Source organism: Sitophilus oryzae, unplaced genomic scaffold (genome assembly GCF_002938485.1).
Source record: "Sitophilus oryzae breed Bouriz unplaced genomic scaffold, Soryzae_2.0 scaffold_357_pilon_pilon, whole genome shotgun sequence".
Classification (NCBI taxonomy): domain Eukaryota; kingdom Metazoa; phylum Arthropoda; class Insecta; order Coleoptera; family Curculionidae; genus Sitophilus; species Sitophilus oryzae.
In genome coordinates, this window is record NW_022146926.1 from 911,334 (window position 1) to 937,045 (window position 25,712).

Consider the following 25,712-nt stretch of genomic DNA (forward strand, 5'->3'; position numbering starts at 1 on the left):
GCGACTTGACGAGTACGTCACCGCAAATCGCTCCGCCCACTCATTTTATTGGCTACTTACAAATTTGTCGATTTTTTATTGTTGGGACGCGTCGTCTAATTTTTTACGAAAAACATCGAGAGAATATCGTTTCCCCTCTCACGGATACCCCGTAGCTACAGAACGGACAGACGTACTGTATCATTCCAGGCATCATACTTTCTATTTCTGTTTTTATACCAAGTATGCTTAGTGTCCTAAAGTTCGGGGTGGGCTTGATATTTTTCAATCAGATTTCTTGTTTTATCATTTATTACTCCACACCAAATTTATTTTTAGCAACAGAATCAAAAACAAACTTCTGGCCTTGTACCTACACGAGTACAAATGGCAAAATATACCCGATAAAGTTACTGATAGGAGTTGAATCGGTGGAGACGTCTTTCGACATGTTTGTAAACATTGTCGTCGACACGATTTTTCATTGATGTACCGCTCCTCAAGCGAAACATGAAACAAAGTCGGCGACTTAAATCTGCGACATAAAATGCCGACGACTTTACTGAATTTTCAGCAACATACCGACAAATGTTGCTTTGGTGGAGACCCGGCTTAACACGCGATAACTCAAGAACCACTTTAGATATTGAAACTTTTTATTTTGAAGTCCGGAAAAATTCGATAAGCTTGTTTTTTTTCGTTCAAAAATTTTAAAAAACCCGTCCATTTACTTTTAGTGCATAGCAATTTTCAGCAATCGTGTAACTTTTTATTTGTAAAGATTTTCACATACTGTCTGTGAAGAAAATAAAGCAGAAATATCAAGAAAGTTTTTGAGAAAAACTACAATCAATTATTTCTAATGGATTTCGAGATACCGATTTTTGAATTCAGAGTTCTAATAGCGCGACCACTGTCAAACACCAACTCAATTCCACTTATTTTTACTAAAAGTGCACAGATTCTCGGTGTATTTCATGTTTGGCAACGTTTTTACTGTTCTCTCTTTGTTCAGTACCTTATAAACGCATTATACTCTTCTTACATACGGAAATCTCGACCCAAAACTAACCTTTGCCAGCCCTTAATATAAAGAATTTAATTTTAATGAAAAATAATAAATAAACAATAAATCTTCAATGACATTAATAACAGTATTACTTAAATAAAGCTGAACGCTTACCTCTTGCTGTTTCTTTTTAAACTCTTTTGGATTAGTACCCTGGGGCACAAACTGTAATGCTGCATCTATTCGTACTGGAGTACTGGAATGACTGGGAGATCCGTCAGCTACCCACTGAAACAGCAAAACCAGCACATCAGAATATTTATAAATAATTATGAAATATACAAATGCCCGTTTTAAAATTCGTAAAGTGTATGATGTACCAAGTTAAATTTTAAAGGTGTGCCTGTGTTTCCCGCAATGTCACAAACGTTATCAATGTACTGGTTTTGCTGTTAACACAGTGTAAAAAGGCAAGCTGTTGATTTGACAGTTGCAAATGACAAAGGGACGAAATTGCGGGCACACTTTCAAGATTGTTTTAGCACATATTGTCGTCACAAAATTTTGTAGCCCTGGTCACTTCACCTGCGTGATCTGTATTTTAATGTATGCGACAGAGATAAATATAAATGACCGGTTGACAGACAGAGAGACAAAATAAAATGTACGTTTGTAGGAGAATTTGTGTAGAAAAAAAACTATTTTAAAAACTTTCATGTATACTACTTGAGATAAAATATTTAAACTAAACATAATCTATGACAGCTATACATTGTGAAAAATAAAGTTCCAACCCTAGATGCAACATTTTTCATAAACGCCTACTTGTGCGGTTTGAAATTTTGATACAAAATCCGGCAATACCGCAAGAAGAAATGCATCAACTTAACTTTTATCTCATTTTAATATATTTGATTTTCCATTAAGCTGTCTATACCACTGTCTTGTAAAAATCCAGACCACGCAGTTTCGATGACCAGATCGGTATATGAACAGATTTATACAGGGTGTACCAAAAAGTTCGGAGTATATAGGATTTTTTATTATCGAATTTTAAAATATAATTTCATGTAAAATTTTTTTAACATATCCAATACGAGAAATATTTTTGGCTGTTATTATTGAGCATGCTAAAGAAATTCCGTGTGAGTATACTTTTTTCAATAACTCCATAATAAAAAAATCCCATTGTTGCGAAATTTTTGGCAATTAATTAAAGAAGTTACCATTTATATCATATACCTTACAGTCAAATAGTTTTATGATCAAGTGAGCTTTGACTTTCGCAGTTAAAACAATACTAACATATTTCCCATAACATTGTTGATGCTATTATATGGAGCTTGCTTCATCATATAACTTTTTGATCATATTTGTATTTTTTATACAGAAATTTTGCAAGTAAGACCTTTCCATATCTGATTTATGATGATAATGGTGCCCCACAACCTATTAAAGCATTTTTATAATAAGTAATAGGTAAGTAAATTCGATAGAGATATATCAAAGATGTTATATGGAAGAAAAATGGAATAGAAACGATATTATGCTTCATTTCTGTTATTTTTATTAAGCTTAAGCTAAGCATCAACATATTTTGAATATACATACATTTGCCAACTACAACTAGACTAGATAGTATTGCCATCTTACTTTTAAAAAATAAAGTACGGAGTATAAATAAGCATAATAAGATGTATTATAATATATCAAAAGGCATATATGGCACACACAAATTTGGTCTTAAAATATCATACTGATTAAATAAAGACTTACGGACTAAAATATCATTACAAGGAATGAATATTCAAATACTGTTAAAAATATGTTTAAACAATTGTATAATATTAGGTATAATTTAAAAAGTGCTTCATTATGCATATGGCCACCAATAACCATATACAGGGTTGTTCACCACATACGACACGGAGTATTGTAGCTAAACGATTAGATTTTTACAAATTGTAAGTTTTGGGTTTGTTGAAGGCCTATTAGAGCTACAATTTAAAAATATTTTTACAAGATATAGAGTGTCCCAAATAAGTAAAAAATATCAAAGTTGTATTTTTTTTAAATGGAACACCCTGTATATTATTACATTTTTAGTTTCTACGATTAAAATAAAGGTACATTTGATTAAGATTTATTATACTTAAACCTTACCGTTTTTGAAATATTTTCAATTTTGTGAAATTGCAGTAAAAATTTTAAGGCTTCATTTCTCCAAGGGTATCAAAGTTTTTAATACTAAATATTTACTGAAGTTTATTTACTGATCAGTTATTGTGTTGCAATAATAAAAATAATACTACCTTATACAGAGTGTCTAAACATTTATTTTAAATAATTATTAGCTTCAAACGGCAATAACTTGTTTAATTTAAATGGAACACCCTGTATATTTTACGAGAGTCAGATGCACAATTTAATTGTCTATCAAATTATATTATACCATTTTTGACCTATCTCTTTAAGTTTCCGTAGAAAATGCATTTTCTTGTAATTTAGAACCTATTTATCAATATACCCATGGACTATTGACATTTTAGATTATTTTTAAAGATGTACTAAATTTTTAAAGAGTACAGATACTAATATTGTCGATATAATTCGTTTATTTCATTAAAAAATAAAAAAAACTGTTTAAATATTTGTTAAAGAGGATCAATTAATATGATTCCAGCTGTGATTCCAGTATTCAAACTACATTAACTGACTGTTTGCGTTGATTAATAATAATTGCTCCAAATACTAAAAAACTGGATTTTGTATGGGCATTAGACAGTGTGATAAAAAGTAACACCTTAAAAATGATATTTCATTTTTTAATAAATGCTTATTTATAACAACAGAGACTTTAATTTGATAAGTTATTATTATATTGATTTCTGACTCAAATCCACATTTATTTATAATAATTTATTAACGAACACAATTAAGTATGTAATTAATTAGTATATGGGCGGAAATAATGGTGTTATATTTAATTAATGGTATACTCTTTTATAAAGATTTAAATAGTTTTCTTTTTGCATACAAATGGGCTAGTAATATTATCGTTTTGCTAAAAACGATAATATTACTAGTCTGTACATTTTGTACATTTGTTGCTTTAAAAACAATCTAAAATGTCAATATTCCATTGATATATTGATAAATGAGGTCTAAATTATAAGAAAATGCATTTTCTACGAAAACTTGAAGGGATAGGTAAAAAATGGTATAATACAATTTGATAGACAATTTAATTGTGCATCTGATTCTCCTAAAATATACAGGGCATTCCATTTAAATTAAAGAAGTTATTGCCGTTTGAAGCTAATAATTATTTAAAATAATTTTTTAGACACTCTGTATAAGGTAGTATTATTTTTATTATTGCAACACAATAACTGATCAATAAATAAACTTCATTAAATATTTAGTATTAAAAACATTGATACCCTTGCAGAAATGAAGCTTTAAAATTTTTACTGCAATTTCACAAAATTGAAAATATTTCAAAAACGGTAAGGTTTAAGTATAATAAACCTTAATCAAATTTACCTTTATTTTAATCGTAGAAACTAAAAATGCAATAATATACAGGGTGTTCCATTTAAAAAAATACAACTTTGATATTTTTTATTTATTTGGGACACTCTGTATCTTGTAAAAATATTTTTAAACTGTAGCTCTAATAGTCCTTCAACGAACCCCAAACTTACGACTTGTAAAAATCTCATCGTTTAGCTGCAATACTCCGTGTCGTATGTGGTGAACAACCCTGTATAGACCCTAAGGTAATTTTTGCTGAACATTGGGGCAAACTCTATTCAATAATGTTAAGATAATTATTAGAACATGCTGATATTAATATTATTTAACACCAATTATATTTCTTTTATATATTATATTCTCAAAATACACGCGAACTCTTTTTGCATTAAAATGGAATGAATAAGTACACAAATTTCCCAAAAAAAAAATAAATAATTTTATCCCATTGTAAAACAATTATGTAAGTTTGAAGCAAATATTATTTTTGAAAACTACAAATGTATCTAATCACTGGTTTGGGATATTTTACCCCTTAACTAATTCAATAGAAAATACCCAACTATTTTAAACTTAATATTAGATGATATCATATCGGCATATTTTTTTAATATCAATTTTACCACGTTATATGAAATACTATTCTAAATATATTTTTAATAAAGTAGGTACTACTATTGTGACTTTGAAGGAATTAATTTTAGTAGAAGCAAAAGCTTATTCTTTATTCTCAAATTTTATAATTTCTACCTTAGTGATTTTCTTGGGGTCTGGAGTGCCTGTTTCCAGGATCTCAACTTTCTGATACACATTTGGTGAATTCAACCAACGACTACGATCGTGGCCCTTACGACCACCTTCTAATTTTCTCCACAACCTAGAATGTAAAAAAAATATTTGTTTAATAAAAGAAATATCAGACAAATAAAAGGATACACTATCAGACAAAAGTAGAGAAACTTTTTAAAATTGTGTCTTTTTGGTTAACGCAGGGACTGAGTCCATTTTATGCATCGTTAAAACTACAGATACTTAAATAGTTCTTATTTAAATGAAATAATCGTATGTCTCACGAAAACTTAATATTTTATTCAGTTAAATAAAAAAGTATAGGGACAAAAATAGAGAAACTAAAAATTAATATAAAAATTACAAGTACATAGTTGTTGCTAACATTATAAAATTAATAATGGGTAGAGTAACCATGATTAGCTATAACTTCACGACATCGCTTTGGCATGGACTCCAATATATAATAATAATTCCAGGCTCTTTCAAAATTCTTATCAAATCTTTCTTATTGCTAATGTCACTTCGTCTTCCGGCGATCTAGTTCCTCCCACAGGTTTTCAATGGGGTTAAGGTCTGGACTTTGGGCAGGAAAATCCATAACCCTAATTTGTTCAGACAAAAACGATTCTTGTAAGACTTTCGATTTATGTTTTGGCTCATTATCTTGCTGAAATATCCAGGTTAAAGGCAAATTATCATCAACAAAAGAAATCATCACTTTTTTTCAGATGTCCAAATACATAAATCGATCCATTGTTCCTTCTATTACATTTAGAATTTTTTTTAGAAGAATTTAGAATGAGTGGGAGGGGGGTTAATCACTTCGACCTTACAGATCCATTGTGTCCCCCTTTCTTGAATCATAACTCATCATACAGTCCCAGGGCTTTGACAAAAGCCAGTATCTGGGACGGTTTTATAGAGGGTAGTTCTCCATCTCCAATATCAGTCGTACCAAAATTCATGGCACGAATGGTTGTCGTCTCGGCGCACTCAGTGATGAGGTGTACTGGTGTTTCCCCATCTTCCCCACAGAATCTGCATTCGCCGTTTCTTCTTAGTTTCAATCTACTGAGCTGTTCATTGAGGAGACAGTGTCCTGTTAAAAACGCCGTGACAATCCGAAGATTGTTCTTACTTAAACCCAGGAAGATCTGTGATTTTTCTTGATCATAAGCCCTCAGAAACTTATTCGAGTGTCTTAGACCGTTGCAAGATTTCCATTCCAGGTTGCGGATGGAATCTTCTAAGTTCTTGAGTTCTGCCTTGAGTTGGTTACCACTTGGAAAGCAGAACGGTTCTGGTCTAGTTAGTGGAATGTTCGCTCCTTTCCTAGCTAGATTATTTGCTTTTTTATTGCCTTCTATCCCTTGGTGAGCAGGCACCCAGAGTAGGAGGACTTTGTTTTCTTTGCCTAATTTATTCAGCTTCTCTATGCATTCTTTGACCAATTTCGAATTGATTGATACTGAGTTGATCGCTTTTAACGCTGCTTGACTATCAGACCAGATGGCTATTTCTTGTTCCGATAGTTCCTATCTAAGATAAGTTGTACGCATCTCTCGATAGCGTAGATTTCTGCCTGTAGGATACTAGGGTAAGTGCCCATTGGTTCGGAGTAATTAGCTCTCGGCCCAAACACTCCGATCCCTGTTCCCGTATTGGTTTTGGAAGCATCAGTATACCAAGTTATGGTTGCTCAATACTACATTGACATGTTTGTCAAAGTTGTACGTTCTTGGCATATCGTCCACTGGGAGTTGCAGGAGTGGTATTTCCTTTTTGAGGGTGTTCCAAGCCCCTGATCTGACAATTCTCCCAGTACTAATTCCGTTAGTGACCATTCTAATCATTGTCGCATTGGCATATCTACCAATGACAATGTGCAGTGGTGTTAGATCTAGAATGGCCTCCATTGCTGCTGTTGGACAGGTTCTCATGGCTCCTGTGATGCAAACACATGCTAGTCTTTGGACTTTGCATAGGTTTAGCCTTGCCGTCCGTTGCTCTAGTTTTGTGTACCAGGCAACTGCTCCATAAGTAATCATGGGTCTTACTATCATGGTATACATCCAGCGCAAAATGTTAGGGGAGCAGCCCCATCTATTTCCGGCCAGTCTTCTGCATAATCATGAGAGCCTTTATGGCTTTGCTGGTAGTGTTCTTAATATGCCTGTTCCACAGGAGTTTACTGTCCAGGGTTATTCCCAGGTATTTAACTTCCTGGGTTGGCAGTATTTCCTTTCTATCTAGTTGGATTCTTTTCAAGTTTTTCAGACTTCGCCTTCTGGTGAATGGCACTATCGCGGTTTTGTCTGAGTTGATACTCAGCCCGACAGTCCTACACCATCTCTCAGTGATACGGAGTCCTCTTTGGATAATATCACACAAAGGTGCCTTCATGTTTCCCCGAGCGATCATGACTATGTCATCTGCATACCCAATGCAGTGTATTCCCGCTAGAGTTAATTCATCTAGTAGTTCATCCACCACCAAGCTCCACAGCAAAGGGGGAGGTTACTCCACCTTGTGGAGTTCCTTGCGTTGTTTTAACAGCTACAATTTTGGTGCCCATCTGAGCCTCTGCTGTTCGTGTTGACAGCATTTCCCAAAACCAGCGAATAATAGTTCTGTTCACCCCTCTTGTTTCTAGAGATCGCCTGACCACCTTATGTGGTATATTGTCAAACGCCCCCGCAATATCCAAGAAGGCACAAATTGCTGTTTCTTTGCTATCCAGACTTGTCTGTATTAGCTCCGTTAATTGGTACAGAGAAGTTTCTGTGGATCTGCCCGTTCTATATGCATGCTGACTATCATGCAGTGGTTTAACCTTTAGATGATTTTCTCCAATATGGTTGTCAACTACTTTCTCCAGCGTTTTTAGTATGAACGATGTGATACTAATAGGCCTAAATGACTTGGGATTTGTCCAGTCAGTTTTGCCTATTTTGGGTATGAACATTACTTTTGCTCTTCTCCATGTGGTTGGTATATATCCCATCGCTAGACTGCTTCTTGTAATGCTTAGTAGAGTTACTTAGTTCTATTACATGCAGTTGTCCCATTCCATAGCCAGAGAAGCATCCCCACACCATGCAAGATCCACCACCATGCTTTACGGTGGCCTTGGTATACTTTGGATCAAATCTTCTCCCTTCTGGGCGATGTATCCATGATATGCCATCGGATCCAAATATAATGAATTTGCTTTCGTCTGAAAACAGGACCTTTTTCCAGTCATTCGTCGACCAGTGCAAGTATTTTTTTGCAAAGGTAAGTCGGGCCTTCTAGTTCTTCTTACCGATGAGTATTTTTTTGGCTGCTCTTCTGCTAAATAATCCTGCCCTTCTTTGCATGGTCCTAGAACTTATACTGACACCAGGTAGTTCACTCAAAATTTGATTTGCCGATTTTTGCGGATTAGTTAAGGCGATTTTTTTAATTACCATTTCAATTTTTTTTCCTGGGCCGACCACTTTTTTTAATAGTTTCTAAGGAATTGCGAGTTTTGATACTGGAAATCGTTCTGCTAATGACAGACTTATGCAAATTAAACATTGTGCTTATGTCCATTTGCCGTACACCATTCCGATGTGCGTTGATTATTTTTTCACAAAGACAAATAATATTTTCAGCGTGGCATATTTAGTAAAAATGTAAATCAGAATATCACCAGTTTTCACCTTGCAAATTACTAAGTATGATCAATTTTTATGTTGGTTTCTTTATGACCCTGCAAAGGGAATATGATTAAAACAAACATTACATTAAATATTTGAGGTTTCTGAAATCCGACGAGCTTTAAAAAGTTTCTCTACATTTGTCTGATAGTGTATATGTATATAAAAAGTCAAGACAATCTTGTTGTAGAATTCTTATTTTAAGAACTTTTTAACAGTTGCTCCAATCGAATTTATTAAAAACACAAATAAAAGTTGGAAGAATACTCAAAAAACCAAAGAAATAACCATGATTTTATTGAGAATAATAAAGATATTATTTTCATACTAACCCTTGTCTGTACAACTCCTCTTCCTCCAGTAAATATCCAAGTGATGAAACAGCTGGAGGTACTTCAACATCGTTCCTTGGTTTTGGTGGTTCTCCTTTCACTAACGGATGCCTATATATGTAGCCTGTGCGGAACCCAGCATTGTCCATCATGCGCATCAACGCCTCAAATTCAATGCCTGAAATTCGTAAATTCCGTTAAAGTTAAAAACCGTTGATTAAGATGGCACTGCGACTTAAAATACTATACAATCGAAAAAAACGGGGTCAGATTTGACTTGGAAATGAAAGCTGTCAATTTAAATAAGTCAAAACATGTCAAAAAACACCCATAGATAAAAGAAACAAATTTAGATTGGAATACTCGGCTTGCCGCCAAAACTTAATAATTGTAATTGTTTTGGAGCGCATCCGTTGTAGGGCGCTGCTATAGGCTTGGTGCATTCTCCGCCGGTGCTGCCACGGTCGGAGAATATCCCAAATAACGAATATATACAAATACGCGGGTTTAAATGGCAAGTAAATGAAAAAATTAGTATATAATTATTCTAAAAGTGTTAGAAACTATAATTTATGGAAATTCTAAACACAAAAATAAAAAGATAAATATTTTGATATCATCGGAAGGTCTAACTTGTATTGTAATTTATTATTTCAGCTAAAAAAACTTTTTACTCGAGTTCAACTATGGTAGCGAGCATAGTTTTAATCGCCGGTTTTGTCAGTGGGGTCATAATTGGGGCTATTTAGGCTATAACGACATTTTTTAAAGGTACATAATTATAATTTTAGATGTTCATAAAACATTTAATCACTAGTCAATTAAAAAAGTATACCATTAATATTGCAAATTATATTTTATCCTCTCATAGTATATGTCTATTTAATTTTTTGATTATGTAACGAGCACTTTTACTCACTTGTTTCATTGAACTGCTTGAATCCATTTTTGCTTTTGATCATATCGGTGTGAGAAACTATGAAGCTATAAAATGTTGTTTCGGGAGAGTTGAATATCCGGGAAAGTTGAGTTATTGAATGTTATTGCACCTAAGAACGCCCTAATTACGCTCTCCTTTGCGTGTTAATATTTTTTGCCAATTTTATTAACATTTGAAATTGTCACAATTTACACTTGTGTCGGGGAAGGGATCATAGTTTCATAGTTGTCGATTTTCGAAAGAAATCAGTACATGTATATTATTTCGTTTATTTTTCATTTTATTGATTGTATGGAAAGCACTGTTCATTAACATGTTATATCCTATGTTATAGGGCTTGTTTCTCTCTACAATTTCCTGTCTCACAACGTACCGTTTGTGTCGGGGCAGGGATCATTGTTTCATAGTTGTCGATTTTCGAAAGAAATCAGTACATGTATATTATTTCGTATATTTTTCATGTTATTGATTTTATGGAAAGCACTGTACATTAAAATGTTGTATCCTATGTTATAGGGCTTGTTTCTCTCTACAATTTCCTGTCTCACAATGTACCGTTTGAGTCCGGGAAGGGTTCATAGTTTCATAGTTGGCGATTTTCGAAAGAAATCAGTACATGTATATTATTTGGTATATTTTTCATTTTATTGATTTTATGGAAAGCACTGTTCATTAAAATGTTGTATCCTATGTTATAGGGATTGTTTCTCTCTACAATCCTGTCTCACAATGTACCGTTTGTGTCGGGGAAGGGATCATCATAGTTGTCGATTTGTCGAGTTCGAATTCATTTTCATTTATTTTTTACTACCCGAAACAGCGTTACATCATACAAACTTCGTACCTGAGTATTTTATAGCCTTAATACCCAAGTAGCATTTGGACGTTATCTAACGTCGGGTATACGTCGCGTTCAATAAACCCGACGTCGGGTACCAACGTCGGTTCGACCGCCTGACGACCCTTATTTGCACCTAAATGGGGGATACAGATTCGGGTCGCCTCGACGTCGGTATCTGACCTAATAGGGAATGTAATTCTACCAATTACCAACGTCATATTACGTTGGATTTTAGTCACTTAAAATTCGTCGCTAAGCACTTACGTTACATTTGGTTTCATATTCGCTACCAAGAATACATAAAAATCTAACCAAACTACCTAATTACAAATGGATTCATAATCACTCCTAGAATAGAACTATAAGTGCCTATCTAATTTCATATTATAATAATTCTGAATCATTAATCCAGACATCAGTTTTGTCAACGGAAGTCACTTTTTTGATATATCTGATTAAAATACTCCGGAAAACAACGAGCGCCTTCAAAAGTAGGTAGATCTATGAAATAAAAATATCTATAAAAAAGTAACTCGCAAAATATTTTTTTTATTTTCTAGCTGGTTTAATCATAAAACTGTACTGTGGTTCCCCCCAAACTCAGCCTTATCAATATTATTCTACTAGAAATCGGAATGTGAATATAAATTTTAAAAACAAAAAACGATTTTAAAATGGCTGACAATCGGATACCAGTTAAGAATGGCGGATTTCTGTGTTCGATTTAATATGAACTACCAATATACCAATTCCGACCGGGTCTCCAACATTAGTCTTCTCACACGACCGAAGTCATCAAACCGGACGACCGGCAATCGTATTATGACGTATATAATTCCAACGTACGCCACATAACCTCACTTTGCGTATCAGTGATTTGTGGATTTGTGCAACTATATTTTAGTTTTTGTTTTCTCTTTAAAACAATGGGCAGCCACTTTTTTAAGATAGTATATACAAAATTTAAAAGAATTGGAACCAGTACCTCACATGTGGGAGGAGGATGGGGTCTGCTGGTTTCCTAAGCTAAAAAATGAAATTAAGATGCACCAGTGTAATGCAGCATCTCTTCTGGATAAAAAGCATTCGTGGGCGGAGGGAAGACATCACTACCACTATTATTATTTTGCAAAAGCCTCGACCTCTTTCTGTAAAATGTAGATGAATGTCTAAATGCCTTTTTAGTGTTTTTTAAGCATAATAAAAAAAATTAAGTTTGTTTACAAAAACTTTTTATTAGGTTATGTTCATGATGTTTATTAGGCCGCAAATGCTACTTAATGGGTTGTATCAAAGCCATCTATATTGTCTAACGACATTATAGTCATTACTATTGTCATTAGACAATATAGATGGTTTTGGTTGTATTTACGGACGTAAATAGAGATACGTAAATTAGGTTAAAAATATGAACATAAAATACAACAAAATATAATTAGACGCTACTTTAGGGATTATCAGTGAGACGTATCCTATTCGGATAACGGGTAGACGTTGGGCTAGTTCAAGTATAGGTGCGTCGTGCAAGCCAACGTTGGAACGACGTTGGGAAATTAATAAAAATGGTACGTTGTTATTTTGTACGTCGACAGATCGTTGGATTTACCGACTCGGATCCAACGTCACTTTTAATAGGAAAGCGACGTCACCAGTCGTATCACCAGCACCCGACCTAAATTTGCACAATGTCTGACGTCGCTTCGGGTCAGATTTAGTTCGAAGTCAGATAGATGCTACTTGGGTAACTTCACTAGCAAAAAACTAAAATACTTAAATATTATGACAAAGCCACGATTTCAATATTATTTTAATGCGATTAACATGAATTGTGTACTGATAATTTCTGATTTCTGCCGTTGAAGCGCTGCGGTCGGAATTTGTTGAAATCAACTGATATGCACCAAGCCTATATACACTGATATTTACCTCCTACTCTCCACTTTCGTTCCACTTTGGCTTCCAAGAGAGACGGCTGGTCCGGCCTGGGTGTGCTCTCAGGCGCTCTATGAGCTGCATCATATATTTTCTTACGAGCTTCATCGTTTAGCAACACTAGATTGTCTAATCCTACAGGAAGAAGTTTGAGCTGCGATTCGGATGCTAGGACGGTATTTTTCGCGTTGAAGAATGCTTCCTCGATTGTATCGCCACAACATAGAGCACCTGCAACAATAAAAACAAATTTAATAGATAAAAAACAAGCGTGTGTGTACTTTACTAACAACTATTAAATTGAAAGATTTGAAGGATATATATTTTTTCATGAATGCTTTTTATAAACTTCAACAAAATTAGAGTTAATATAAAACCGTATAGTATTATAGCTTTATAATTTAATAGAACAAAATTAATTTTTATTAAAAAACGATAATTTTATCACCCGACCGGATAGCCCTGGCAGCTGTGGCCATTACACAAAAATATTACTATCTCTATCTCTGACTCTTTGAATAAGAAGACTAAGGAAGGAGCATAATGCTATCCATGTATTCATGCATGGTGGGCGGAAAAGCCACCATAAAAGCTCTCTAGGGTGGGGATCCTTGACAGTTGTTTGACGATTCATTTGACACATCTGAATTTGATTTGAAATTTTGTGGGTTTGTCAGTCTTTACGGAGCTTATTTTATGTTATTTATTATTTATTCTACTACTGATAGTTGTATAAAGGTAGTAAATCTAGATGGAAATTGTGGCAGAACTTAAATTAACACTGACACTATCGCGATTTATCGAAAAAGACTCTAAAATAGTTGGTTGTGTAGCGTGCGGTAGATCTCGGCAAAAATTGGGTGAAATAATGGAACAACTTTTCGCTAGTAAGTGACTATATAATATACATACGTGTAGTAAACCGATCATTTATGAAATTCACTTAAATTAACTAAATTATATATTTTTCTTGCATTTTTAGCTTTTATTTATTACTTGTCAAAGATTAAATGTCAAAAGAATTTAGATACGTTAATTTGACTTACCTGCTTCAGTAGCGTATCGGATGTTTGTGTTAATAAATACTTATTATAACTTATCTATTTTTATTAGAATTATATATTTTTATAACAATTTTAATAACTACCAACATTTATTCACAACGTAAAATAAAACAACAAATTATTGAGTCTACCCCACGTCTACCTTACATCATAGTTTTACATTTTTTAAATAAAATTAGAACGACACTGATAAACCGGAATTTAAGTCGGCCATATTTGAGGCCCATCGCGGTGTACCTAAGATTTTTGATATGCTCCTTCCTTAGTCTTCTTATTCAAAGCTCTGACTACTACCACAGATTATACAGATTAGAATCTTTGTTTTTTCTTTATTGTTTTTCGTGGTTCCAATTTTCGGAATCGGGCACTAGTTAGGTGACTAGTTTGTGCACATAGCACGCCCACTTATGGCCTCTAAAATTGTGCACAGCGCCTGACCGGCACAGTTATTAGAGAGATATCGGAAAACCGAATAGCGTCATCCAGTATTTACGCGTACCTTATGGTTACGATATGCGCGAGTCAATTTTTAACGCAACACCCGCTAATAACGTTTTACCGCCTGACGTAATTTGCGGATCAATTACACCAAGCGCTCTTTCTAAATAACCTCTGATAACGTTTAAAAATTGCTTAAATGGGCATGTGTTGCGGGTATTTGACAACCGGAGCCGGCCGGCGAGATCTTTTATTTTAAGTTATGTTTGAATTGTTTTGAATTATTGCTTTAGTTTTATTAGGTAATTTGATATTTAAGTAGCTGGAATTAGTTTTAATTAAATAAATATGGCCCAAAATATGTAGATTCCACCTCTTCCAATACTAAAGAACCTATAAAGAGTCTTAGGTTTACAGCAGATGACGACTTAGTCCTTCTAAGAGAATTTGTTGCCTGTTGCCCTAAACCCACTGGCAGACGTTGAACAATAAAGCACTGGAAATAAGCACTTTAGCCCTTTAGTTTTAAAATACCTATTAAACAAAACAATTTCAAAGTTTTAAATTCAAAGTTTAAATAGCGGACGCGACGCGATCAGAATTCTTTCCGATCCGATAACTCTAAATGAAGAGAGTTAATACCACCTCACGTAAAGGAAATAACACCTGGCCTTATTAACGTTCATGCACGCTATTCGGTTTAGCGATATCTCTCTATTACGCTGTTTATTGTTATTTTACGGGAGTTTATTTTTGCCCACAGGAAATTTGACTCGTTTGCACATCGTCATAAAAAACAATTTTCGTACCACGAATTAGGGAGAAGATTTTTATCTGTATACTTATAGGATACCTAATCTGTGCTACTACGAACCAATAATTTGTTTTGTGTGGTCTGTTTTTGTTTAAATGTTTGTCTATTATTCATTATTTATAGTGATTTACGGGAATTTTATTAAATTATAGGATTATTCTCTTGATTATTGGTTTGAAATAAATATGAGTGTGTCTTCCAATGAAAATACGAGTTACTAACTTTAAATAACTCTAAATTCTAATTCTGAGCTGATAAATGATGCTGACGGCTAGATGCTTTACCTAGACCGTTATTCAGAACCTACAAACCTATCAATGAAAATATGCATGAAAATTTACTTCCTAGTACACAACCAGAGGACACTGATACACATCAAGGTTGGTATTATATGTATACAGGGTTGTTCACCACTTACGACACGGAGTATTGTCGCTAAACGATGAGATTTTTCCAAATTGTAAGTTTTGGGTTCGATGAAGGACTATTAGAGGTACAATTTAAAAATAATTTTACAAGATACAGAGTGTCCCAAATAAGTAAAAAATATCAAAGTTGTATTTTTTTAAATGGAACACCTTGTATATTATTACATTTTTAGTTTCTACGATTAAAATAAAGGTAAATTTGATTAAGGTTTATTATACTTAAACCTTACCGTTTTTGAAATATTTTCAATTTTGTGAAATTGCAGTAAAAATTTGAAGGCTTCATTTCTCCAAGGGTATCAAAGTTTTTAATACTAAATATTTACTGAAGTTTATTTACTGATCAGTTATTGTGTTGCAATAATAAAAATAATACTACCTTATACAAAGTGTCTAAAAATTTATTTTAAATAAATAATTATTAGCTTCAAACGGCAATAACTTGTTTAATTTAAATGGAACACCCTGTATATTTTACGAGAATCAGATGCACAGTTTAATTGTCTATCAAATTATATTATACCATTTTTTACATATCTCTTTAAGTTTCCGTAGAAAATGCATTTTCTTGTAATTTAGAACTTATTTATCAATATACCCATGGACTATTGATATTTTAGATTATTTTTGAAGATGTACCAAATTTTTAAAGAGTACAGATACTAATATTGTCGATATAATTCGTTTATTTCATTAAAAAATAAAAAAAAACTGTTTAAATATTTGTTAAAGAGGATCAGTTAATATGATTCCAGTATTCAAACAACATTAACTGACTGTTTGCTTTGATTAATAATAATTGCTCCAAATACTAAAAAACTGAATTTTGTATGGGCATTAGACAGTGTGATAAAAAGTAACACCTTAAAAATGATATTTCATTTTTTAATAAATGCTTATTTATAACTACAGAGACTTTAATTTGATAACTTATTATTATATTGATTTCTGACTCAAATCCACATTTATTTATAATAATTTAATAACGAACACAATTAAGTATGTAATTAATTAGTATATGGGCGCAAATAATGGTGTTATATTTAATTAATGGTATACTCTTTTATAAAGATTTAAATAGTTTTCTTTTTGCATACAAATGGGCTAGTAATATTATCGTTTTGCTAAAAACGATAATATTACTAGTCTGTACATTTTGTACATTTGTTGCTTTAAAAACAATCTAAAATGTCAATATTCCATTGATATATTGATAAATGAGGTCTAAATTATAAGAAAATGCATTTTATACGAAAACTTGAAGAGATAGGTAAAAATGGTATAATACAATTTGATAGACAATTTAATTGTGCATCTGATTCTCCTAAAATATACGGGGCATTCTATTTAAATTAAAGAAGTTATTGCCGTTTGAAGCAAATAATTATTTAAAATAAATTTTTAGACACTCTGTATAAGGTAGTATTATTTTTATTATTGCAACACAATAACTGATCAATAAATAAACTTCATTAAATATTTAGTATTAAAAACATTGATACCCTTGGAGAAATGGAGCTATACATTCACCACAATACTCCGTGTCGTATGTGGTGAACAACTCTGTATAAGGCCAGTAGATTTAAGAAAAGTAAATATAAAAAAAAATTCTATGATTCTACAGAGTGGCGCACCTCATTCGCCTCGGTTGATTATACGAAAACGAAAAGATGTAGAAACAAAAATTTTTATGGGTATATGTAGAGAGGCAATGTGCATAATTTAAAATTATTTTCAAATGCCAATGGGTGTCAGAACTAAGATCCATACCTAAGTTATATTTTTTCTTACGGAACACCCGGTATTTTATTTCATTTTTGGATTCTTGAGCATAAAATAAGGTATTTATTATAAGTGTTTAATATGCTTAAATGCTTTGGTTTTTAAGATATTGAAAATATTTAAATATGCACGCTATAATAAAAAAGTTTGTCAACACCCTGTACATTACTTTTCAGAGTTAATTCTTGTGCTGACTTTGAAGCCAGAGAAATAAACTTTACTAAAAAATGTTATTGCTTCCTTAAATTTATACAGGGGTATCAAACATTGCTGGTCCATTTCAAATATTTATTTTACATAAAAACTTCGTTATTTCAAATACAACACTATGTATTTTTTAAAATAAGTTGAAGCAGATTTAAATGCTCTTTCAAACTATATTAGGCTTTCCTATACCTATCTGGCTCATATTTTGAATAAAAAGCGATTTTTCAATAAAATGGCCATAAGCGAAAATGCGGCATTTCTATTGCAATAAATATTAATTTATTAATTTATATAGTCTGTGAAACGAATAACTTTGAATTTGACAGTTCCCGCGGGCTTTTCTAGTGTTAATTTTATTATGTTAGCAACTTGCGGCCATGCTGACTGATGCTGACCAATGCCGTCTCTAATAGAACAGCATCGGAGCGAGATTTATGACGTCACGCTAGTTAGATACTACGATTAATAAATATGTTGTAGAATACATGGAAAACATAATAATTATTCCTCGTATCTTTGGTTTGTAGCTTAAAAATGATAGAGTTTACATGAAATACACATAATATACAGTTAATAAATACAATATATTATACCTATTCATAGTAATAAATACTTTGGCAAATAAACTATGAGCCATACAAATGCAGCAAATGTTTTACAATATACAAATAATGAATAGGTACATAAGATACTGGGTAAAATTTAAAATATATTCTAAATTTTGAGGTTTGAAAATCGATCTAATTTAACAAAAAACATTCATATTATGTAACATTATCTAACTAGAGTGACGTCATAAATCTGGCTCCGAGGCTGTTCTATTAGAGACGGCATTGGTCTGATATTTAGAAATGTCAAAAACTGATGACATTTTACTTTTGACAATTATGACATTTCGTGTTGATTTTTGCAAGAAGAGGAAGAACTGTCACTTGTTTTATTATTTTCCTTTTCTATTTCGCGAAAGTAAAAAGAGTTACCTATCTGATTCGTTCAGGCACTCAATTTAAAGAATATCAGTAACTTTTTTGATAGAGGGATTTTATATTTGCCATGCTAGTAAAAAATAACGGTCAAAATTCAAAATTATTGATTTTATAGACTATACTAGGACTACTAACCTTGGTTAGACAATAATAGCACCTTATTAATGGGTCCCAAATTTCTCGCCAGCTTGTCCTTCTCGTCGGTGTCTAGCAGGCCGCCCAAATAAGGGTGCGTACTGGTCTCGCCGATAACGACGCTCTCCTGACTCAAGGGCAGGAGGCCGTGCTTGAGGGCCGATACGGAAACTACGGAGGGAGTGTGCACATGGATGATGCAACGGATGTCCGGTCGGGCGGCGTGTACCGCCGCGTGCAACGAGAACGAGCTGACGTTGACGGAGAAATTGGTGGTGCCCTGTTCCAAAACGTTTCCCTAGAAAAAAAAGGACTGTATTAAAATATCTATTCAATTCGCTTGGTTGGTGCTGTAAAATTATATTTTAGAAAAATTTACACACGATATTATTGCACAGGGTGTTTTAAAGTTATAATAATAATAGCTCCCGTATATAGCGTTTAACGCCTTCGGTATACAAGGAAGGTAATGTGGCTAGCACTACGCTTCAACCGCCAATTATTACCTCAGGATTGTGAATTCCAAGTAATCATTTAAGCCTAAGGCCCGGTTGTACCAACGAAGTTCACCGACAGATCAGCTGTGAACGACGATCAAAGCAAAAAATGCGTTGTACCAAGCCTGAACGCCGTTCAAATTGCCCGGTCAACTGAACGGTGACATTAGGCGGTTCAAGCGTCGTTCAAAGGTAGACATAACCTTATTATTTGACATATTCCTCTTTTCGTTGTTTTGATTATCGTTTTGTTATTGTTTTTAAGATTTTTCGTAATGGATCCTTTATTAGGTGAATTAACTGAAGACGAAGACTTTTTAGAATTAGTGAGACAACATGAACGGCTAAGGAGACAACAAACAGTACGATTTCGACCAAACAATTTCGAAAAATGGAATGACGTGGATTTTAAAAAAGATTTCGACTTGCTAAACCTATTGGGAATTATTTAATAGAGGAAATTTCCGGTTTAATTGCATCTAAAACAAACAAGTAAGTTTAATTATGTATATTTACTGTATCTTATTTAAGCTTTTATTTTTAGAAATCATGCTTTAACACCAGCTGACATGGTATTTATCACATTACGGTTCTTAGCAACAGGATGTTTTCTACAAAGTGTTGGTGATATCAGTGGTGTAGACCATAAAATAATAAATACAAGAAGAAGTGTCAAGTCAATGTTAAATTATGGAAACAGCGTGGCTGCCTGGGTAACTAATTTTCAGATATGGCGGCTGGGACATTTGACATGACATAGACATGACAATTTCAATTTTATGAAATTTATTTCCGTTTCCGGTTTTAATGGCGGGCTGTTCAGGAGTTTAAATGAGGGTTAATATACCTTTTTACTCTTTCTAGTAGTAAATAATACAACAAAATTACTCAAAATATTTATTTGGAATTTAGAACAATATAAATATGCAAATCAACACAATTAAAGAGCTATAAACCAATAAACTACTGTATCAATATCAAATATTTAAATAATATCAGAGATGCTGTGGTTAAAGTGAATTAGTAAAGTAACAGTGCATTGACTTTACAGAAACTTGAAGATAAATAAATGTTTCACAGCTTCACGGGCATAAAACTAAATAACTGGAAGCAGGAAAAAGGCAACCGGAACCCACACAAAACCTGGAATCAAAAAAATATGTAAAAAACATAAATATAGGTACATAAGACTTTTGAATTAAATCAAACAGGACTTGAATGAAAATAAAATGAATAAAAAATATGATACGTTATACATCTAATACCTCATTTGTATTTTAAAATAATCTACATACATGAAAGGAAAAACTACATTAAAAACTACATTTAAAAATAATCTACATGCATTATTGCTATGAAAATACATAATAGGTACCTATGTGATATGTAATTACGCATTTCTGTTCATCTTGTAGAAAATTAATGTAGGCTAATAATAGTTCAATAATCATAATTTACCTTGTATAACTTGCTTTCAATTGCTCAAAATCACCTATCAGTCTTTAAAGTAGAGATACGGAAAAATCCTTGGCAAAGAATATCCCAAGATCCTTGGGTTTAAAGCTAAAAAATATAAAAAACGTTAATATATTACCTATTTTTACATATAATATGGCCCATACCTACACGCAGGAACGTCGATTTCATCATTTGCTTCATGTAATTAATATCATATATACTTTATTAAAGTGTTAACAAGGAACTTTATATCAAAAAAAACATCTTTTGTACTTATAAATTTCAGCCGAAATATCAGAAACAAACTTCCAATCAAATCTAAACGGCAAAAATTAAAATGGCGCCCGACCTTGCCAGAGGCCTCGGGAGCTGACGCTGACACACAGACAAAAGACAAAAGAACAGGACGTCGACGTGCATAAAAATGTTCCGTAGCAGAAATTGACAGAAATCATATAGAAATATTCATATTTTTGTCTAGGACAGTCTAGAAGGTCATGCTTTCTGCCTGGGTAGAACCGCGCCACAACTGTTTCCAATTTTCCGGTTTACTGTCACCCCCCTGGTGTAGACAAGTCTACTACGAGCCGCGTGATTACAAAAGTAACTAGAGCTGTAGCATCTTTAAGCAAGGACTTTATTAAAATGCCAATGGGAGTGGAAGATAGAAATTCAAAGGCACAACGATTTTATAATATTTGTCGCTTTCCAAGATGCATAGGAGCAGTTGATTGTACGCATGTGAAGATACAATCTCCTGGAGGGGCAAATACAGAGAATTACCGCAATTGGAAAGGATTTTTTTCATTTAATGTCCAAGCAATTTGTGACAGCGATTTGAAAATATCTAACATTGTGTGTAGATGGCCTGGTGCTACACATGATTCAATGATTTTTAGAAATTCTAGAGTAAAGGCTGAGTTTGAAAATGGAGTATATGGAAATAATTTATTACTAGGGGACAGTGGGTATGGAGTAAAACCAAACCAAACCAAACCTAATAACCCCTTTGGCGAATCCAACAACGAGGGCTGAAAACTTATTTAACGAAGCTCAGATAAGAACAAGAAACCCAATAGAAAGGTGTTTTGGTGTACTAAAAAGAAGATTTCCTATATTAGCGACAGGAATCCGTTTAAATGTTGATAAAGTAGAAGCAATAGTGGTTTCCGCTGCTGTTCTTCATAACATAGCGTGTCAATTTGCAGATCCAACACCATTAGTAACTGATGAAATTGAAGCGGAAATAATATAGGAGAGCATGTTCCAAATGACTTGGGTGGTATAAATAATAGTGTTAGATATAGTTTAATTAATGAATATTTTGAATCACTGTAAATATGTTATTTTACGATATAGAATATATTGCTGAGTATTAATTATTTACATCTAGAACTAATTATTTACGTCCAGAAAATGTTTCAATATTATTTTACTAAAACATTCTTGAAATGTCTTAATGTTTTAAAGTCAAAATAACTTGTTAATTAATTAAATTGTGATTATAATTACCATTACATACTCTTGTATATATTTTGATTTATGTATATAATATTTTTTATTGTATGTATAGGATTATTTTTATATTTTTGATAATTCTGATTATAAGTAGATAATTAAATAACCAATAATTAATAAATGATATTAAATTAATACAATTCAGTATACTTGTTGTTTGTACTAGATATGTAATATGTAAAAGAAATAAAACGATAGTAAATAATATGCATATTTTCAAAATTCATATATATTGTGTTTTAAGTGTTTATATAATATTTTTTAATAATTATATATTTACAGAGTATTTATTGGTCAATTATTTTTTTATTAGTTCCTTGCTAAATTTTAAAAACTGAATTCTCTCATCATGCTCCCTTTCTTGCTGCCTCATAAAGGCTTCATGCTTTTCTTGCATTTGAGACATTTTTAAATTGTGCTGCTCTAGGAAACATTTCTTTTGAAGCTCAGCGAGTTCAATTTTTGAACTACTCCAATCTGTTAATTTTTTTGTTAAACCCCTTACATACCCTCTAAATATAGATTTCACTTTATATAATAATATAATATAAAAAATAATGTATAATGTACAGATGTATTAGCTAGAACGTCTAAAAAGTAAATGAACGAATCGGTTAGCCGCGAACAAGTATTAAAAAGTCGTATTTTATGGCAACAGAAAGGAAAAAAGGTACCATAATTTATATTTTGGGAGAACCCGCCAATCAATAAAACAAACTTTTAAAAGCATTTACGCCAACTTATATAAAAACTCCAAAAGTTACTGTGAAATTCAATACCGACATAAGAAACTAAATATTGATCGACGTTCTACTGAACGCGAGTTGGTGCAACGCAATCCAAGTTCAACTTTGACCAACAGATCAGTTGAACTCTCGTTCTATTTATTTTGGTACAACCGGGCCTTAGTCGACCTAGGTACCCAAACTATTTTTATTTTAATAATGCCGGATGTAGGATTCGAACCCACAACCTTGAGATTGGTAGACGAGAGCCTGTACCTCTACGCCACCGGGCACCGTTTTAAAGTTAAGGCAAACAGTAGATAAGACAAGAGACGACAGTGAACAAAGAATTGAAAATTTCGCGAGAGAGACGCAGATATATTAAAATTTAAAGGTCCCATCAAGTCCCATTTTGTCTGTTGCCAAGTATATTTCTTTGAAAAATAAACAAGATTTTCTGAAAATAAATTAATAATATAAGGATATAAGTAACGTATGTTAATACGGAAATGTAAATTTTTAGTTTAGGTTGGTTTAGGTTCTTTTTTCGCAATGTACTGATAATATCAAAGAAACAGAATGACTAAGTTGATCGATTTCAAAGATAATCAGATAAAATCTGAAAATCTGACAACGGCGTATTTTATTTATTCTAACCTATAATTTTAGAACGCTAATCAGCTGTGCTAATCAGGCTTAAACATAAAGAAAATCTAATTAGTTGTTTTCTTGCATTTTTGCCTTTTTAAAGTGTGTTTTCAGAGTTTTTTTTGTAGCAGGAAAAGACGAGATGGTGGCAATGTGTGTGCTTATAAAGACTGCAAAAATAGGTCTTATTCTTCGACAAACATAATATTTCACTCTTTTTCAAAGGATCCTGAAAAGTATTTTTATAGAAATATACTATATAATTATGTTATTAAACTAAATGTAATCCATAGATCGAAGACATGGTTAAAAGCTTGTAATATATTTTTACAAAAAAAATTGAGTAACTCTATTTTTTGTACATAAACTCCACATTGTGATATTACACTTGTTCAAGTTCATACGTAAAAAAAAACACGCAAATAAAACATTTTTTACAAATCGACTTGGTCACTTTATCTTGTTTACCAACGATATACAAAATATTGCTTTTATTATCTTTATTCCCCGACAAATATGTTTCTAATTATAATTTATTTTATATAATATTTAGAAAACTCATTTTTTTTTTCGTTTCTATTTATTTCTTTACCCGTACAGTAACTATTTATAAGCTATACAAGCAAGTTTTAATAATAGTCTATTTCAAATTTTCCGCGTAAAAATTACGAAAATTTAAAGGGACAAGCGAGACGAGGTCACTCTCCCCACCACTCAAACATGAAAGGTACCGCGCGTAACTGTCGTCTCTTGTCTTATCTACTCTTTGGTTAAGGTAAAAAACACCACCCGATTAACCCTGTATTATACGCCAAAATGCCAACACTATATAAAAAAACTGATTTGTTTGCCGAGCGTGTGAGTATACAGTAGACTAAGAGAGTTGGTATAAACGCACACAAAACATCAACACCTTAATTTCCCGACAGGTAACGGGAGAATAAAAAGTTGCCGAAAACACTAAAAAAACCAAGATCGTTGCTTAAATGCTTTCATTGTTAAATACAAGTTGGAAAACATTGAGTTGTTTTGATGGTTTGATGTGAACGGCGGCAATAGATGTTCCAGACTCCTCCTGAAATAATATTTACGTTCCTTAATTGAAACGTTTAGAAGCATAGATGTTTCACTAATGCATGTTCAATTTTTGCACTGTATATTTAGGTAGTTGCATACCACCATCTGTTTTTCTATGGTTGTAGGTATTGTTTCACTCACAGCCTATTCATAACCAGCCTGTCATTTTCAACCATTTGCATGTATATCTGCGTGCCTACCTAGATATTCGTTTATTTTATGTTAAGTAACAAGCACTAAGCTCCAGTGAAGCTTATTTATAAAAAAAAACAATTGAGACTGGTACTCTGTCAGCTTCCACGTGGGCGAAAATAGGCGCAGCAAGTGACACGAGGATACTCAAAAACAAGCTGATACCGTGAAGTGGGGCGACTTTGCCCAATTCTGAACTTTAAATCGTGTTTATTTCAAAAATTGTTGTATTTTCTCAAATGCGCGTGATCTATGCTATAAGTTGTAATAAGGACAACACAACAATAATACGCTTTTTTGTTTATTAAACAAATATATATATATATATATATATATATATATATATATATATATATAAAAAGTAAAAAACTGGATGGGCAAAGTTAGTTGCTTATATGGGGTGTCTTTGCCCTCTTCCTTATTCTTATTGATAGACCAAAGCCACCCCATTTAAAAGTATAATTACGTAAAATATGCTTCATCACCCTCAATATTATAACGAACTTCTGCATAATACTTACTTCAATATAACGTGGTTAGCTATTGCAGCCACGTAGAAGTTTGAAACGCACAAAATAGGCTTTAAAAACAAATTTGGCTTCACAGCACTGTAAATGCTACATCGCAACTGACGGCAAGCGTTTAGCGACGTTCCGAGACGTGGGGCGCCTCCACCCATAATTTACCGATAACACATA

The 25,712-nt window shown here is 32.8% G+C and overlaps 1 protein-coding gene across 5 annotated transcripts in view; it reads right to left on the reverse strand.

The window, feature by feature from the left end:
* The window catches only part of LOC115884782 (protein hu-li tai shao), a 128,171-nt gene that overhangs the window by 11,939 nt on the left and 90,520 nt on the right, over positions 1-25,712 (reverse strand). For all 5 annotated transcript variants that reach the window (XM_030903462.1, XM_030903461.1, XM_030903460.1 and 2 more), the window contains exons 5-9: positions 18,900-19,197; positions 13,040-13,276; positions 9,333-9,510; positions 5,276-5,402; positions 1,163-1,276 (exon numbers count right to left, since the gene is read on the reverse strand). In XM_030903462.1, coding sequence (XP_030759322.1) covers positions 1,163-1,276; positions 5,276-5,402; positions 9,333-9,510; positions 13,040-13,276; positions 18,900-19,197 — 954 coding nt within the window. The remainder of the gene's footprint in view (positions 1-1,162; positions 1,277-5,275; positions 5,403-9,332; positions 9,511-13,039; positions 13,277-18,899; positions 19,198-25,712) is intronic.